Genomic DNA, 19,660 nt, shown 5'->3' on the forward strand with positions numbered 1-19,660 from the left:
GAGAAATCTCAGAAAGGAAATTGAGTCTCCTACTGATCAGCTAGCTCCGGTCCAAAACTCTGAATCTTCTCGAGATCAGGGTATGACTAATCCTATTGAATCATGTGTTTATGGTAAAATGAGTGAAAATGACAGGTCTGATATTGTTATTCTTAAAGATATGGGAGAAAAGGACAGTGTTGATGAGACTGAGATCAGAGCGAAAACTGGAGGTAATGAGGTTGAATAAGGTCATTCAGGTGATCTTGATGAGGACGATCATTCTCCGGACATTCCCACTGAATTGAGAAAATGCACTAGATCTTGCATGAAACACCCCATTTGTAACTATGTTTCCTATGATAGTCTATCTCTACAGTTCAGAGCCTTCATAACTAGCCTTGACTCTACTATGATACTGAAAAATATTCACATTGCTTTAGAGTGTCCTAAGTGGAAAATTGTCATTATAGGAGAGATGAGGGCCTTTGAAAAGAATAAGACTTGGGAGATCTGTACTCTCCCTAAGGGACATAAAACTGTGGGATGTAAATGAGTGTTCACACTCAAATACAAGACAAATGTAATCCTTGACAGACACAAGGCAAGGTTAGTTGCAGAAGGATTTACTCAAACCTATGGTATTGATTACTCGAAAACTTTTTCCCCAGTCGCTAAACTAAATACAATTAGAGTCTTGTTATCTGTTGATGCGAACAAAGACCGACCTCTATATTAGTTAGATGTTATTGGACTTCTACCCATCAACTTTCTATTCAACTGAATTTGATTCCATCAAACCAACGCCCTTCATTTCAACTTGAAGACAAAAAATTTTACTTTTTGTCTTCTGGTGAGTTCATATAATCGAAAAAGTTCTCAACATTCTTTATCTAATCAAGGAAGGTTTTCAAGTCCAAATTGGCACTAGATGAAGGTATGTGGATTTTATCTTCTTGAACCTTGGTCATAGTATTTATGAAAATATCGCCTTTTTGCTCGGATTGGTCTACGCCTTTTCTTTCGAATAAAAAAAAAATTCAGTCTTGAACTTCTTCGATGGGTTCTTGGAATTTGGGAGTTCGAGAAATGATGTGATCCCTCTCCTATAAGTTCCAATTGCCTCTGATTTTTTCTCTAAAACTTCTTCCCGTGCTATTTAGGTAGGTCTTCTTCATTCATCTCTTCTATTTACCTCTCCTTGTTGAGCAAGATTTTTTTTCTTTGGAAAAGGAAATATGTCTCTTTATTTCATAAAAATGTAAAAATGAAAGAGACCAATGCTCTAAGTACATGAGGTTTATACATAAAGCACTAGGATCAACAGGTGCACCTAAACATCTCGTTGAGAAAGGTTCATCAAGACAAGTTCCAACTGTCTTAATATTTTTGCCACCGTTGTATTTAATTTGTCCATCCTTGTTATTGCGTTCCAAACTGCATTAGAATATTCGTTGAAATCGCTAGAATCACTATAGTCAAATTTTAGAGGTGGATAATGATAGGTTCTTTGAGAAAATCGAGCAGGGGCAAAATTATTATGTTGGAATTCTTCTTCCAAATCACTTGAATTAGAATTCCAACATTGCTTTTGGGAGGAAATTTGACTTACTTGACTTACTTGGAATTCTTCTTCCATTCTTGCAAAATCTTGATAAATCTTTGGTTCATTTTTTCTCTTTTTTTTTTTTGAAATTTTAAGGGTTCCCCTTGTTAGATGTGTGTTTTTTTTGGGCAACGAGCACAACTCACAAAGCTCCCTCTTATGACCGGCGTCACGAAGAGTTTTCTAGTCTTCCACCAGTGGCAATCAAAGTTGCCCAAACAGCTGCTCTGATACCAAATGAGAGAATTTTATTAATGTTTAAAAGTTGTGAATACAAGAAGACTAGTCTATTGATAATTGAAAATAAACCTAATCCTAATCTTAATTAATAAAAAAATAATCCTAATCCTAATTAATAAAAAACTAATAAAAAACTAATCCTAATCCTAATAACCAAAGAAACTAATCCTAGTCTTAATTAATAAAAGAAACTAGTCCTAATCCTAATAGATTAAGTAATTGATCATAATACCCAAATTCCTACTACATCGAAAACTACTAAAGGGTAAAGTGGAATAAGGCAGAGGAGATTTTCAAGGAGGAGGAGGAGGCCTGTGCCTCTTGTATTCTTTTATTTTATCTTAATAAAAGCTCTGGTTGGACCATTCTTGATAGTTTGAATTGTTTGGCCCGGACCATTCTTATAGAAATATGATAGAACTAATTTATTTACAAGAAAGTGGTAGTTCCTTATATCGGTAAGTTTCCTGACACTCGAACAAGGTGGGCAGGATTAGAGCTTGAAATTTTGGTAGAGGTTTATAATTTTTTCAGGGAGGGTTATTACAGCCAATTCAAGTTGCACTTTTTGTTATTACTTTTTTTCCCATAAGATACAAAGTTTGAATCAAAGGAAAGGAATAAAATTATTCAGAGAGAACTATCAAGGGGGTGAAAAAGAACAAGAAAAAAGGACGGTTCCGTTTGGAAATCTTCAGAGATCCCATTGAAAAACTATGAAAGGTGAAATTGGCAATTCATTTGAATTTAAAGAAAAATGTCTACTCAGCTCCTTCCGGAGTCTTCTGAGCTCCTCGTTGAAAAACTGTAAAATAGGAAGTTGGAAATTCATTTAAATTAAAAAAAAATGTCACCTCAGCTCCTTCAAGAGGATAAAAATACAAAGAGAGAACTTTTAAACTTACTCCGGATAGATGGAAGGCCACCAGGGCAGTAAGAACGGGTAGAAAGTATCTTAAAAGCACACTTGGAAAAAAAGAACTAAAAAAATAAGAAAGACAACTTTTCATTGATGAATGAAAAGAAAAAATTTCAATATGCAAGCTCCCAAAAGAGAATGAAAAAGAACAACGGGATAACAGACAAGAATACAAATGAGAATAACAAACTTCAAATAATAAAGCTGAAGATCTCTAATTATTATTATATAGAAAAGGAAAGTAGGAGTTTTCATTAAGAGAGTAAAAAGAAACTAATGCTCGGAGATATAAAAAGCCAAAACAACATAAAATCACAAAACATCAAAACAAAAAAAAGATGTAAAACATAAAAAATTTAAAGGATCTCTCATAATAAAGTGGTCTTTGTTTACATTACATAAATTCAACCGTATATTAACATTAAGTGTTGCATATTCTTTTGCTTCAGAAATGGTCTATGTTTGTGTTTAAGAACACTCCTGCTATTTCAGAGCGCACTCATATGTATTAAAAATCTCAAAATTTCTGACTATTTCAGAAATTCACGTGTCACCATCTATATGTCATGTTCTGCGTCAATATTTGTGTTTTGTGCTTCTTTTGAACATGATAGAAAACTTTTGTGCTTATTAACTACAGGTTTTCATAAATTATTGAGTTTTTTACATTAATTTGTGCATGTAATAATTAATCAAACATAAGTATGTAACACTTAGTTTTCAGATATCACTGACGCTCAACATCGATAAAAATTCAAATAGCTTTATAACAATCATTTCGTTGTCTCAAGTAATTTATTACAAATTCTAGTCGATTTTACATTAATATAATAAATTTCGATAGTGCATTGTCTTTTTTTTTTGAAAAGGAAACAGCCTCATATATTGATAGTACATTGTCAGAGTACAAATAAGGGTGTATAGAAAGTATTAGTAAGTGCACGTGGCAATTAGATAGAGATGACTTAATTATAGATAGAGGCATCAAGGGTTTTTGGAGGGGAGGTCATATTATGGATTCATCATTGCGGAAACTGAAAAGTTTGTGGGAGTCTGATAGCCTCTTGAAAAGTTATGGTTATATTGTAATTTCTTTTGATATTGTAATATATCCTATCTTTGTGTTATTTGTGTTTTCTGGGTTTGGGATCCTAACATGCATCTATGGTCAATTTAGATCGTAGATACATCCTAAACCCTTATAACTTTAGTTTACTATTTTCAAGGCTCTAAATGGAACATTAAATAGGACAATGTGTTCAAAAAGATAATACCAGGTATTGTCATATTAAAAAACTTAGAGAACTGACAATTTGTATTGTTTCCAGCTGAATGATGAAGCCATATATCAAGTAACTGAAAGCCATGAACCAAAATTGCCTGCAAAAGTTTCCATACGCAAATTGGTGAAATGTAAATTAATTATGAGCAGATCAACTGAAAGGCCAATATGGTCATAAACAGAAATCATCATCCTGCAAGGAATTTACCTGTAATGTCTCAAAAGCAATGCTTAAAGGCTCAAAGAACAACAAGAGAAACAGAGATAAACCCAGTGTTCGGTATATCATCAGACAGAATCTTATCCTGCAGAAACAAGCAAAAGATGGGAGCAAATTCTCAGTAATTCAATTATAAAAGACTCAACTGCATGGCACAATTAATCAAAGACTGTTTTCACTTCTAGAAATGATCTGTGTTACTGTATAAAACTAATCTTCTCCCTTCTCTCTCTCTCTCTCTATCCCTCCCTCCTAATGACTTATAGCCTCCAGGTCCAATACAATAATCCCCCCCCCCCCCCCCCCCCCCCCCGCGTCAAATCAGACAATTAACTTAAATTAACACAAATTATTAAGAACAAACCACTATCCCCCCTCCAAAAATTTTAAAAAATAAAAAAAGGCCAAGAAGGGAGCTGCACTGCTGCCAATAATAGATAAGATAGCTATGGCCTACTTACGAGGAAATCTATGAATACTTTGAAAAAGAAACTTAATGCATAATAATGAGTAAAACAACAACCCCACCCTACACCCACAGTTTAAAAGTGAGTAGGTAGGCAAAATTGAAGTCTTAAGGGGCCAAACTAGTCACAGTCAAACAAATGCAGCTCTTCAAATTCTCATCATCCCCTTGTTCTATCCATTTTTTAGCCCAAAGGGAAAGGCGATTCCTCAAGACTGTTCTATATGTAATCCTTTTTTAACCTGAATAAAACCTTTTTTTTTTAGACTATTTCAGGGTTCAGAATTAACAAAGGTAATTTCAAATTTTAGGTTCCAATTGTGATCCTCACAATTGGATAGGTGGATGATGGGTGGCGGCTTTCATTGGGTGTCAGGTGGTAGTCTTTCTTTCTTCTTATTTAGGTCTTCCTCAGGAGCATAATCCAAAATTTTGGCTCTTTTAGCCAATAGGGTTGAAGATACATCGAGGATGATGATTCACTATGGTGTAAGGTGGTTAGAAGTATACAAGGAAAAGATTCCTTCAAATGACACACAGCTGGAAAAGACGGAAAGAGCTTGACAAGTCTTTGGGTCAGTTTATCTAGAACATCTGAAAGTAGATGCTATAGCTAAATACAAGTTGGGAAATGGCCATCAGATAGCTTTTTCGTTAGACACTTGGGAGAGTGAGATTCCTTTGAACATTTTGTTCCCAATACTTTACAGAGTGGCATTACTTCCAAAAGGGTTAGTGGCTGATCATTGGGGCAGCTCCTTGGCCTCTTCGTCCATTAAGTTGCGGCACTTGTTAAAAGAGGAAGAATACTTGAGTTCCAAGAGTTGCTCGGTATAATTGCAGCAAAAGAAATTTCAGTTGCTTTTGATAGAAGAACATGGTCTTTGATAGGAAATGGGGTTGATTCAGTAAAGTCTCTCACAACTCACTTATCCCCTTCTTCCCCAATGGACAAATTGTTGTTTTCGGCACTATCGAAGTTTAACAGGCTAAGGAGGTTAAGATTCTTATTTGGATCATGATATAAGGTCATTTTAATGTATCCTCTGTCAGCATAAACTTCCTACAAGTTATCTTTCTCCTCCCATTTGCCCTTTACGTCATCAACATGGAGAAGACCTTTTACATCTCTTCTTCTTCTGTTTGTACACAATTCAGTGTTGGGAGAAGTTGCTTTCTTTCTTTAACCTATCTTGGGTGTTTGGTGCTGACTTTCGAGGAAATAACCAGCAACTTTTAGTTGAGGTGCAATTCAAAAAAATCACCCAATCACGTTGGTTACATGCTGTAAAGTCGCTTTTGGTGGAATTATGGTTTGAGAGGAACCAAAGGGTATTCCATGATAAATACTTTGCTCGGTTGGATCTTTTTAAAGTTGCCTGCAAGAATGGCTCCTCTTGGTGTTCCTTCTCCAAGCTTTTTGAGAGCTATGACATTCAAGAAATCTACTCAAATTGGAGCGTTTTTATTTTCTCCACCTAATCTACTTGTTTTGAGTTAACTTTTCATTGTGCTTTTTGATAAAGGTCTTCTGTGTGTTTTAATGTTGAAACCTTTGGAAGGCTAGTGTTTTATAGTCTTTTTGTCCTTTCTGTACTAGCTGAATATCTAAGTCTCAGTCAAGATTTTTTACGTTTGTTTGAAGAATATGATGAGGGCGCTAAGGGGATATCAACCTAGTTGAGATGTCCGGGTGTTCCTGCTCTTGTTGATTCCATTATGCTCTAGGTATAACTCTCATGCACTTAGAGTATTAATCTCTTTCAATTTATATCTATATGAATAAAGAGACTCGTTTTCTTTTCGAAAAAAAGAAAACCAAAATCAAGTAAATGAAAAAGAAAAATAAACAAATGAACATCCTTTTTTAAAAAAGAAAAAGAAAACATGCCTGTTTGTTAAGATAATGAATAGATATTAATGAAACCAAAGATTTGTCCCCGCAATTTTGAATACCTTTAAGCTAAGAAAAGATATTAATCATTACCCAGAAAGATCAACAATGAGGACCAGCAATAATACAGAATATACACAGAAATATGTCCATGATGTGGCAGAAGGCGATGCATTCAGACGTTCGAGACGATCTCTAGCCAATGCTTGAAACATCTGTACAATATGTTTTGATGCAATAAGCCAGGTATTTACATGAAACTAACAAATCAAAATCCAGCTGAAAATTGCATTATGTTACCTTCAATGAACATAAGACAGCCAACCAGATAGACCACAATGCAACATGATATTTTGTTGGAGGAACAACCAGAGGCAGAAATGTTCCCTGTCCGATGTTCATTAACAAATACAAATTTACAAAATCGTAAACAAGATCCCATACTCGATGTTAGGAAAGATCTATTTGGAAAGTTTTATTTTAAGTTAAATGGTCAATTGAGTTAGGTTTTGAAACCGCATCCATGTAGGATGACCCAGGGACTTTGGGGCATGTAATTTAATTCAGTGTTTGAGTGGAGATGGGCCATTCCAATAGAATCTCTGTTTGCTGAAAGGTAAGTTTGCTTTCTAATTTTTAATATCCTCTAATTTGATTTGAGATTATAAACAAAAACATCCATAGGTTAACATGCAACAACTCATTGTCTACATGCAAGCCTGTAGTAAGTGTGCAAAGCAGCAATAGGCTAAAGCCAATGTGAAGTTAGAGAAGTGAGCTGAACATCAACAAGAAGAATTGGCCACAAACAGTTTTTTTCTGGTATCTCTAACGTTGATCACTTTCTAGATTTAATTTTGTTTCATGCTATGTGTTGGTGAACATATCCTTCATTTGAAACATTTACATCCTTTTCATTATTAGTCTTTCTTCTTTGATTTCTAATTGGAGATCTCTTATGTAATTCGCCTATTTGCGTTGAGAGCCCAAAATTTCATTCATCAACAAAATTAGTTTTTCTTAAAAGTTTAAGTAATAAAATAATAAAAATATAAAATTATTAAAAATCAAGAATAATGTGTTCCCACCAAAAGGACGTGAAATGTTGTACAAAATAACAAGACAAAATTTAATGGAGATCAAGTTGGAAGATACTAACCTTGTAAATGACATAATTAACAAGACGCTCCACCATTTTCCGACTCTCAGATGAATACAGCTCAACAAAAATTATGGTCTGCTGACAAAATAAATCTACAAGCATCAAAACTAACATCTTGGGAGAAAATACAAGCTCTGATGGGATTTTAAACCCTAGCTATGCCACTGATCATATCATATATTTGGATTTTAGTGGAATCATACATGTCAATTTTGATGAAATCAAACTCATTTGCTTTTTTAACAAGAAACAAAAATTTTCATTGAAACAATAGAAAGAGACTAGTGTTCAAAAGATACAAACTCTAGGAAGGAGTAAACAAATTAAGCAATTACAAAGAAAAAGTAAAACCGTCACAATTTAACCAAGCCTTCAATAAAGAAAATTCAGCAAATGGCTTGGAGAGAGAACATCTTAAATCACCCCAATAGAACTCAATCCACATTAATAGGTCTTATAAATCACCCCAATCTCCTTTGTATGCATGCATTGGAATATAAAATCCCACACATAATAATTAAGCTTTCAACCTACCACCCAGGAACAAAAGAGGGAAGCTCTTTATATCGCAGACCACATGCTTTGATTAAAGATGAAATTTTTCCGGTATCAAATCGATTACTTGATTTAATTCTATCTGAAACCATAGAAGTGGGGCAGTCAAACTAGATGGGTGTCTGGAAAATTTTTTTGAAGTCATCTAAAACAGAACCCTTGGCTATATTTTTGTCTCAAAGTTGGTACAAACCTTGTCATTGGTGGGAGGCATTTGGATCTTGTGATATCGTCAGTAGCTTCTTTACCTCTACACTTGAGACCAAGAAGAAGAGTAATTTAAATTTATTCTTAGTAGACTTGTCCATCATCCCTGAAAGACTGGGGTATTGAAACATTTCATCCAATATTTTGTACAGACAAGCAATAGGAAAACACTTGATCTAGGTCTTCACTTGCTTTCATACACAAAACACAAAGTGGGGGCTGCAAGTTGTAATTTGGAGCATTGGTCTCTTTTTCATTTCCTTAATGAAAAGGTAAAGTAAAGTATCCTTTTCTAGCAAAAAACTGAAGACTGCAAGGGTATTGAAGACAATTTTCTTTGCAACTTTTCTACAGTATTTACACCTCCATTTTGTAAAATCCATATGAGAATATCTTCCTTCCTCGGAGATTTTGACATCCAACAAGCTTCTTAATAAAGCTTCGGAAATATTAGGAAAATTATTGAGACTATTCTGGTAAGTTGTCCGAAGAATCCATCTTCCAAACTCGGGTGGCTTCTCTTGCCTGCACCATATAATCCTTCAACAGATGGCTCTTTTGGAGTTCATGAAGTGAACAGAACAGATGGCTCTTTACTGATTCTTTTTCCCCTTTATGGAATTGGTTTTGTTTATGGATTTTTGTTGGTGCATTTCAAAGCACCCTTTGACTCATTACAGTTTATCCTTTTCAGTCGGTAATTGATGTTCTCTGATGTAAGCACCTTTTGGTGTTTGGGGTTCGACCCTGATTTCATATATCAATGAAATGTTTCTTTTACCAAAAAGGGAAAAAAAACAAAACTCCCCCATTTCCTCCTCCCTCAAGTTAATCTAATAGTAATCTTCCTGACATAAAGTTCATCATTTCCTCCTTGCCCAACAAAGCTTGTGGCTTTAAAAAGGATCAACTTCTACTTCCACCTCCATTCCTACAACCCATATGCCACCCTTTACACGCTACAGAAATTTTTGGTGCATTCAATTGCATCTACTTATGTATAGAATAAACATTCACTTTCTCGGAAAAGGATAGATGTGTACAGCAACTAGATGTTGAATTTAATTCTCAAGATAATTTGATATAATAAAAATGTTGTATTTAATTCTAACCCAAACATCGAAATTGAACTAATTCTACTTTAAATAGAAGGACAATAACTCTACTCTCGCTAAACTAGATAATAAATATGATAATTTTGAGCAAGAGTCAAATTTATCACAGATACCTAGATCGAAAGCCAAGAAATAAAAGATCGAATATGTTCATTGTATTTAAATTTCTGAGCAAACCAAGGCCTAACCAAGCTATTGGTACAATACAACCCTTGCATACTTGTAAATATGTGTGCCTCCCAGGCTCCCACCACATCACAAAGACAGTAGAACCACACTGCCACCGCAAGCTCAAAACTAACTTGATGAAATATATCTATGTTCCTTTGCTTAGTGTTCATAATACAAGTGTAGTTGGATAATCAAAAAATTGAGCTGAGTTAGTAGTTAAAAGTCGATCATTGGTTAGTGAGGAAGCTGATCGGTAAAATTTTAGCAGACTAACTGTCAGTGTGCTACATTTAGCAGCTCTTTCAACCGTGTCATCTTTATCTTATCTAAAAGTTCATTCAAATTTGCATATACTTAAACCACGTCATTCGTATAAAAAAAATGATTGGCCACAGGAAAAACTAACACAAAACAATTTCAATGAACCTTCCAAAAGCAGGCTACAGCCATTATGTAGTATTGCTTTAAACTTGAGAGTTCATAGCTGCATGCTTTTTTTGAAACACAATGCTCCCAAAATAAATAACAAACTTACCTTTAGAAATAGTATGAGTAGAACAAACACATTAAGTGCAAAATTAGCCAGCAGTCCAACCGTAACATAGGAACTTAAGAGCAAATCAACGACAGGGGCAGCATTCTCTGTCTTGAAGGGATTTTCGCCAATTATTTTTTCTGACCTTAGGTTATCTATTGATAATTCTGTCCATAACTGGAGACCAATAAAACTTAATGCTGTACATGCCGCAGAAATTGCTATATAGCTGACACCCATTGATGTTAGTTTTAGTAACTTCACTATGACCAAAATTCAGCAAAACCATCACAATGGAAGCTGCATTGTTCTCTGATACTAATACTCAGCATCATCATCAGAGCATGGAACAAAACAAGGAGCCTAGCTTTATCCTCAGCTTCTGAATCAATTTATTTGCTGCAACCCTCCGAGCCAAAAAACTAGTACCTGTCATTAATAACATCAGCTGAAATTGCCACATCTAGAAAGAGAATTTCTCAAATCAACAAAAACCCAGGTTCGAGTTAAGAAACCTCTTGATAAATTTAAATAACGCAACAGTAGAAGTTACTGGATATATGTATCATTTCTTCAATATAACCTTAAGCATTCAAAAACTCACTCAATTCCATGATTGTTATAAAATCTCAAGAAGATGAGTATTAAAGTAATTCATCAAACAGAGTAGACTGTAAATTCAACCGGCATAGAGAATAAAAGAGGAGGGCCAGCTCGAGCAATATCGCTCAGAACATCAAAACGCTATGCAACAAATTCAATCCAACCCGTGATTAGATATCATAAAACTTGAAAATTGAAAAAGAAAACCCCACAAAAACCCGGTAGCTAAAACTCAGAAATCATGCAAAATGGGGAGAATACAGAAAATCTAAGCAAATAATTTCGACGAATTAGAAAGTGCTTTGGGGATTGATCAAACTGAGAGATAAAAAGGAAAGATTAATCAAATGATCAGTTAGAGGAAATCAAAGACCTGATTCGATCAAGATGAAGCTTCCGTAGCGTCGGTGCGAGTCTCGTAAATTGTAAATCATCAGCCAAAAGAGAAAATTTCGGTTTTCATTGTCTTTTAATACTTTTTTATAAGAAAAATGCTTAATTTATTTTGGCGGGTCTACGTCCGTGAGATGCATTTCTCCTTTTTCTTATACTTCTTTTTGTTACAACAAAATATTCATTTTTAGTCTAAAAAATAAACAAATATTATTTTCATTTCATAGCCTTACATGAGTTTGAAACTTCTGCTTTATCCCCATTTGATTTGATAATCTAACATTAACAATTTTATTGATATATCGGTCAATCGGGATTAGTTTCCAGTTGTAAATGTAATTGAATTGTTTTTTTATTGTGTTAAGTATTTTGTAAAATATAATTTGATTGTGATGGAAAGTTAATCGTTTTGCATTGACTTGTGTCATTGTCTTCTAAGTGTTATCGTTTAGGTTTAACTAGTGGTAATAGCAGCTATGACAAATTTATGGAGGTAACAATAACGATATCTCCTAGAGGGTCTCACGTGATTTTTAAATACAACGAAATTGATCGCACTTAATTCCATAATTAGATTGTGTTTGTTGATTATGAATTTAATTGTCTCGCATCTCATTACAATTACAAAACACATGTATACAATAATTTATGTAATCAAATGCACTTTTTAAATTACCATTAATTGGTTGCATTTTTAAGAAAATAAACATGGTCTAAATCTTTAGACACCCTCTTTCACTCTTAAATATCTTAGGTTACCTTTTACATTAATGTCTTCTAAATTCAAGTCAATTTTTGAAAACTAAAAAAGTTAAAATTTAAAAAAGTTGGGTTTTGTTTTTGAACTTTGGTTAAGAATTCAACTATTTTATTTGAAAGATGTAAACTATGGTAATAAAAATGAGAGAAGATATGCTTAATTTTCAAATACAAAAACCAAAAACAAAATAGTTACCAAATGGAACCATTTTATAGGAAGAAAATTGAATCTTTACAGGAAACATGTGATCGGGTTTTTTTATTCTTGAAATAATTAAAAACACAAAATAAAAATTAAGAAAAGTTTAAGTATTATACAATTTGTCATTCCACAATCAATAGCGGATCTAGAAAATATATTGACAGGGGCTAAAAGAAAAATATGAAAAACAAACTACATAGGTAAGATAAACAAAAATATGTAAAATAAACAACATAAGTAAGATTTGAAACTAGCAAGCAGAAGCATGTTAAATTTTAAAATATTTTTATATATATATTAACCACTAAACCAACTATAAATATTAAAAATTAAGCAATTTTCTTTATATATATTATATAAAGACAATAAAGTTGAAGGGGCTTCTGGACCTATGCTAAATCCGCCGGTGTCCACAATCATAGTAAGAAACTCCTCTTGAAACTAGTTGTCTTGAATTCTCCAAATTTCACAGGTCTTCCTTACTATGACTCTGACAAAGATTCGGGGTGGATGAAGTCCTTCTTTAATATTAAATTAACAAGCAAGTAGAAGCATGTTAAATTTAAACATGCTCAATGTCATGAATTTTGAGGATTAAAGCATGATAAAAATTGGAAAAAAAATAAAAATTTAAAAATACTTAGTTCAAAATTCTCCCTCCAAAGATGATAATAAATATCACAATCAAGTTATAGACAACCACATGGATTTTCTTTACTATCCTCCGGACTAAAAACTTGATTGTGAAATCAATCAAATTTGTGATCAATTTGTGAGATTTTGGTGGAATTTGTGGAGAATTAGATGATGAACACTTCATCAAGCAAGTAGCTATAAAAATACTCAAAGTTGGAGAAAACCACTCATGAAATCAACAATTTTGACATTTTAAATGAATTTCCAAAAATCCGATAATTGAATTTCTAAAATTAGATTATTTAATTAAATAGTTATATTAATTAATCTAATTAACTAATGTTAAATTATTTTAATAAATAATGCAATTGATTAAAGAAAATTTATTCTAAAAAAAAAAAAAAAAACTAAACTATTTATTATTGTTTCACCATGGATCCCAATCAAATTATATTCAAATTTCTATTTGAATTTTGCAGATATCTAAATTTTATTTAAATATCATTTATCTACATACCCACCTCTTGACGGCTTTAAAAATTTCCTTTCGAATTACTTCAAGGTTCTTTATACGTGTCGCTAATGCTTGGAATCCCATTTTTGTAGTCTCAGAATAGTTTTGGAACCATTTGTAACACCTTCCAACACGAATTCAAGTCTGTTTAGGTGAGTTTTGAGCATTGAAACCTTGTTTATAGAGCCTTTCAAATCGTTTTTAGGTGCTGTAAATTAGTTTCTAAATCATGGGTATTCTTCAAACGTGAATTCAATTTCTTCAAAGACAAAACATATCAAAATCAATAAACACTTCATTTAAGAGAAACTTGAAACTGGTGCGATTTGTATTACATATCTTCCTAGCTTGAAAAAATTGCTGATGTTGACTAAAGGGCTACCTAAAGTACAGTTTGATAGAATGATATCCAAGCTGGCAATGAAAGATATATTTAAACTAGCTTGAGGGAGAGTGTTGGTTGGAAATAAAATAATTTGTTGCGGTGACAAATAGTTTTATGATTTATAGATATATAGTATCAAATATATTATAAACAAATCTTAACATTATAATCCAATTTCTAATCCAGTTTCTTAACATATATATGAAAAGATGTCGTTTGGATTGAATTTTTTATTTTTTAAATTCTTCACGGAACATGTACTTAAATCACTAATACTTATTTATGGATGAAAATAAATTTAATATTAATATAACGTGGATATTGCGTAAATTGTAAGGGGCGGAGGCCAAGAGAGCATGAGGGACCTAGCAGAAATTGGGAAGGTTTGTGGTGATGGCAGAAATTGAGAAGCATCATTTGATGTGGTATTGGATAACAATGGCAAGGACATTGATACTGGGAGGTTTGTGGATTTCTACTGCTTTTTCTCATACTTTCTTGGTAGATTCTGTGATATTCTTTTACACTTAAAAGAATTTGATAGGTTTCTTGTTTTGTTTTATCTCTTAAATCATCAACTTTTAAGCATGACGAAAACTCCATTCATGGCAGATGGACTATAAGGGGAAATGATGTAATAATTACGGTACAAAGTGTATACAATAACAATATTTAGCCTTTAAAGTAAGTAAAACAATATAGCAAGACTTACACATCGAAAGAACTTGAAAATCTCATCTAGATCTTGCGTAAACGTCAAGGGTAGTTGAGATACGGTTTTGACAAGTGTTGTCCTAAAGACAATTATTCACTCTACACGAGCTGGTAACAAATTACAACAATCATCTCAAAAGAATACGACTATTTTGGTTGAAATTGCAGCCTCGAACTACTTGAATTTGACAAAATTCTAGATACTTGGTCTCAATTCAGCTTAAGATAAAAAAGAAATAGGAAAGAGAAGAGAAAACTCTTCAAAGTAGATTTTGATGCTCCAAAAGGAGGAAAGAGTTGCTATTTATAGGTTAGTAACTTGTTAACTATCTAAACTACAAAATAAATTCCGAGAAATATCAAATTGAAGCACTCTCAATTGAGTCATTACAAACACTTTTTGAAGGGAGGTCGCACCTAAGGCGACTCGAAACCGGATATGAATCTTACGGTGTGGACTCTTAGAGGTGTGAGAGCTAAAAATGATATATCATTTAAACTATATTTTTACCACTAAAATGTTCTATTAATTTAAAGTTTGTTGTACATAGCTAAAGATTACAAGCATAAGAGTGCAATGTTTACTTTGATATATTTTACCAGAAATGAATTAGAACTGCCGGTACATTATCCACATTTGTTTGGTAGAGAGCTAGAGAGCCTGGGAATATATGCAATCTATACTACTTTCTTTGGTTTCTTCTATAAATACAAAAAATAAGAAATGAGGGAACAAACTTCAGCTCTCAAAATCATTTTATTTTGGTAAGTTGATAGAAGTACAATAAATGAGAATACATATACAAAAGTACTGTAAGATTTGGAGTGCTATGTTTTGCACAATTATCCGAAGGGTTAAGCAGCTACTGGAACTTTTAAGGACTCAAGTATCTTATCATCTAATTCAAACTTAATAGCTTTCTTGTCTCTACCAATCTTCACATACTCTTCAAATCGTTCCTTCAAATCTTCAGGAAGATTTGTGGTGCTTTTCCACCCTAAAATCTCCTGGGCTGCTCTTGGTTCTGCATAGAAATGCTACAGAAAACAGGTACAAATATCTTAGAGTTGATATCTAACTTTTTTTTTTTTTTTTTTTTTTTTGTGTTCACTTTAATCTTCAGTTTTCTCAAACAGAGCAGCAAAGGAACCATTTCATTTTATGTACTCACCATATTCCTGAAAGGAAAAGCTTTCTTTGCATCAACCCCAACTGCTTTTGGATCATAATGCACTATGTTAACAGGACGACCTGCTGCTTGAGCACATAGCTTGGCCATTCCATCAAGAGTCACTGCTCGATCGGTTACGCAGTTGAATATGTTAGAGTGTGCTTCATCCGGCTTCTCTACAGCTAGTGTTAACATGGAAGACAAGTCCCTGACATGTGCGATGTTTGTCAGCTGCATACCAGAGCCTGGAATTGGAATCGGTCTGTCCCGGACAATTCCTACATTGAGGATTTATCAAGTCCATGACTCATCAATCAAGGTTAGATATGTCTAAATACTTTACAGGTTTATAAAGATGTGTGCTCTTACTGTCAAAGAACCACTCTTCACAATCTTTGTTGTTGCCAGATCCAATCATGTATTGTGGACGGAAGATAGCCCAGCTGCTGAAAACCTCCGCCATATATTTCTCAACACCAACATGGCCAGCGTCAGCTTTAACAAGATCCTGTCACAGTAATGATGCAGATTAACATTCTGTAAGTGTTTACCTTGTTGGCTGAGAAAATGTAATGTAAATTTAAATCTATATATTATATATGCTGATAGGATCATATTGAAACTGTAATGTTTACCCCTTCAACATGGGGAGGCTCATCAGTTGGCTTATAGATTCCAGCACTGCTGATAAATAGAAACTGCTTCACACCGGAGCTCTTTGCCCAATCAATAACAGGCCTGTGTCAAAGATATAGGCCAATTGGCAGCTTAGATAGAATTATAGCATGGTTCTAGTTGATTTTTAAGGTTTAAATCTTCTTGCCTTGCAAAAATTTTTGTAACAAAGAGCATCCTTCATGTTTTGGTTTGTCTGCTATGTGAATTTCTCATGATGGTTTTTAATAATGTTGTGAAAGATATGAAAAATTACAAGGATTTAGTATGTAGATTGAATTTATGGGTAAAATTTTCAGTTAGATTGACCCATCAAATCATACGATGTTTAGTTTATATATTGAACTTTCACGTGTTATGTACGTAGTTTCTTCCATCCGAATGATTTATGTACTTTGATTTTGTTCGAATGATATCTCAATTGAGTGCTCTAATTTTGCATTTATCTGATTTTATTTCTTAATTTAGATAGTTACTTATTTACTAACCTATAAATAACAATTCGATGCAATCCATTGATGGTCGCTGTAGTTTGTTTCCAACTCGTGTATAATGAATAATTGTCTTTAGGACAAACTTATCAAAATCGTGCCTCAATTACTTGTTGATGTTTCTACAAGATCTTAAGATTTTCTAGTTCTTTCAATTTATAAGTCTTGTTATATCGTTTTACTTACTTTTTGAGTCTGAATATTATTATGTGGGTATTGTAAACATAGTGTGTACTGTAATTTTTTAATTTGACAACGGTGTGTAATGTAACTACTGTATCTAGTTGTAAGATCAATTTGCTAGTGTATTCGATTCTTACTCACCATTTCTTCGGATACCTTCATCCTCCATAAACAGATATTTTATTTTAATACTTGAAAGGTGGGTTGATATTAATAAAAACCTATTAAATTCTTAAAGGGTAATACTTAGATGCATTCCAGACATCGCTTATTTTGTAAATCCCTTCTCACCACTCATATAAAGGAACCAAAAAGCAAAATCTGTCACACAAGTTATAAATACATCCAAGTATTTTTTCTTTAAATGTATAGAATATCACACAAACAACTAGAAAGGATGAGAGAAAAGAAGTAAAATTTCACAAACCTCACAGTATCAATGTCCTTGCCATTGTTATCTAATACCACATCAAATGATGCTCCTTCAAGAACCTTCCCAATTTCAGCTGGATCTCCCCATACGGTCTTGCCTCCACCACTCACAATTTCCTAACACACCATCCCCATTTATTCATCGATTTAATTTTTAGATCAATCAATGATTTAAGAGCTTGTTTGGTAGAGAATTTAAAAGCAATGATATAACTATGTCTTCATTGAATCTATTATTTTGAATAAAAACATGTTTGATAGAGACTTTGAAAAAACATAATTGTATTTCATTTTTTTATATCTACTATGTGAACAATACATTTAGAAATTAAATTCTAATATAAACAATTATTTAAAATGTATTTGGTACTATATATTTGTAAATCATCCGATTACTACTAATATTTAATATTTAGTAGACATTAAACTATCACAAATAGAAATATGATTTATATTTGAAAAACTTATATAATTATTATTTTGTGTTATACAATTTATAATACATTGTGTAATACATTATATTACTTTTAATATATATATATATATACATTCTTTTATCTCAAAAATGTTTTTATCTTTATTTTAATATAATGGCTTATTTTCACGAATAGAAAATTGAACCAAATTAATTTTTAAAAATAATAGAATTTGAGATTTATTAACAACATATACTCATAGACTTCTATCGATGTATCTCTAATTAGTTGCTACAATTGTAAATATTTTTAAGAATTTATCATTTGCAATAACTTTTTTAATATAATTCTACATCTTTAAGTGAGACATTTTTAAATATGTTAAAATATACTAAAATATTTATTAATATATAGTAAAATTTTGGATTCTATTAATAATAATACTGATATACTTCTATTACTGTCTATCAATCATGTTGATAGAAGTATATTAGTTCTATCAATGTCTACCATTAATAGAATTTGAATTTTTTTTATATTTTGTAAATATTTTATTAAAACCTATTTCCCTCCTAAAATTTACCATTAAAAATCATGATACAATGAAGCATAAAAATAGCTTTTTTAAGAATTTGGGAAACAGTCTTCAAACGAAAAAACAGAATGTGAATGTGAATTGTCAATCAAACATGGATAGATCAGGAACAGTTAACAACCACTGATTTTGGATCTCCCTAGACTATGAATGTTAGAGAATACAGAAACGAAAAACCATGTAAAAGAAAAGGTTTAGAATTACTAACAGAGAATCTGTTGAAAGGGGGTTTGTTCATCTTATCAGAACTCTGTTCACCCACAGTGAGAATCGTGACTTCATGGCCAGAACCCAGAAGCTCTTTAGCAAAATAGAAGCCAATGACAGCATGCCCACCGCTGTTTGTGTTGACAATCAACACCTTCTTCTTGGTAGAAGAGCTAGCCCTGACACTAAAGGAACAGACAGTGGAGGGTCTAAAAGAAGAAGAAGACGAAGAGTAATTGGAGAGAAAATTAGAATGGGAAATGGAGAAAGAAGAAGAAATAGGAGAAGAGTTAGAGATTGGAGAAAGTGAAAGAGGAGTAAAAGAAGGAGAAATAGGAGATGGGAAATAGATGGAAGGCTTGGAAGAGAAAAGGGAAGATGAGAAAGGAAGAGCAGCCATGGAATCAAATAATTGTTAGAAGGAAATCTGTGGGAGATGAGAAAAAAAAAAAAAAAAGGAGCAGGTCTTGTAGTTTGAATAGATAGATGACATGTATGATATTGGCCAATCATTTTTGCAATGCCCAATATACCACTTTGCTAGGTGTGTTAATGTAGCTTCTATATTTTACTCATGTTTTTATCAAATTTACATCTTGTTAAATTTAGGTGGAATTTTTTTTCGGTACATTCAAGAGTTGAACATTTGAACATAACCCTTTTGGCCTTCGATATATATTTGGTAATTTTAAAATAAAAATTTTGATAAAATAACACAATTTAGAAAATAAATAAAATCTAACGGCACAAGAAAATGATATTTGCAAAAAAGGTAACTTTTGACCGGTCATGTTACATTTTTTTTGAAATTCCAAAATTTCCCTTTAGTTTTCTTCTTCTTGACTTTTATTTCTATCATGCTATCAGTGATGAATTTTATCACATATATCATGCTATTGTTAAGAAAATTATCAATATAACAAAACAGGAAA

The 19,660-nt window shown here is 32.7% G+C and overlaps 2 protein-coding genes across 3 annotated transcripts in view; both read right to left on the bottom strand.

Annotated features, from left to right (window-relative positions):
* LOC103491275 (E3 ubiquitin protein ligase RIN2-like) overlaps positions 1-11,488 on the bottom strand; it is a 29,583-nt gene extending 18,095 nt beyond the window's left edge. The window contains exons 1-7 of one of the 2 annotated variants that reach the window (XM_008451155.3): positions 11,328-11,488; positions 10,352-10,780; positions 7,766-7,843; positions 6,907-6,993; positions 6,700-6,821; positions 4,235-4,331; positions 4,055-4,124 (exon numbers count right to left, since the gene is read on the bottom strand). In XM_008451155.3, coding sequence (XP_008449377.1) covers positions 4,055-4,124; positions 4,235-4,331; positions 6,700-6,821; positions 6,907-6,993; positions 7,766-7,843; positions 10,352-10,591 — 694 coding nt within the window. In that variant the 5' untranslated portion in view covers positions 10,592-10,780; positions 11,328-11,488. Of the gene's footprint in view, positions 1-4,018; positions 4,125-4,234; positions 4,332-6,699; positions 6,822-6,906; positions 6,994-7,765; positions 7,844-10,351; positions 10,781-11,327 lie in introns of both variants that reach the window. The other variant, XM_008451154.3, reaches the window with a different exon arrangement.
* A 3,807-nt stretch (positions 11,489-15,295) lies between these two features.
* Positions 15,296-19,244, bottom strand: LOC103491274 (chloroplast stem-loop binding protein of 41 kDa a, chloroplastic). Its single transcript, XM_008451153.3, has 6 exons — positions 18,730-19,244; positions 17,506-17,627; positions 16,365-16,467; positions 16,099-16,237; positions 15,730-16,007; positions 15,296-15,595 (listed from the first exon to the last, which is right to left on the bottom strand). Exons 1-6 carry the CDS (start codon positions 19,126-19,128, stop codon positions 15,413-15,415), a joined length of 1,224 nt encoding a protein of 407 aa, XP_008449375.1. The 5' UTR covers positions 19,129-19,244; the 3' UTR covers positions 15,296-15,412.
* Between the last annotated feature and the right edge of the window lie 416 nt (positions 19,245-19,660).

The sequence above is a fragment of the Cucumis melo genome, chromosome 5 (genome assembly GCF_025177605.1).
Source record: "Cucumis melo cultivar AY chromosome 5, USDA_Cmelo_AY_1.0, whole genome shotgun sequence".
NCBI classification, from domain to species: Eukaryota; Viridiplantae; Streptophyta; class Magnoliopsida; order Cucurbitales; family Cucurbitaceae; genus Cucumis; species Cucumis melo.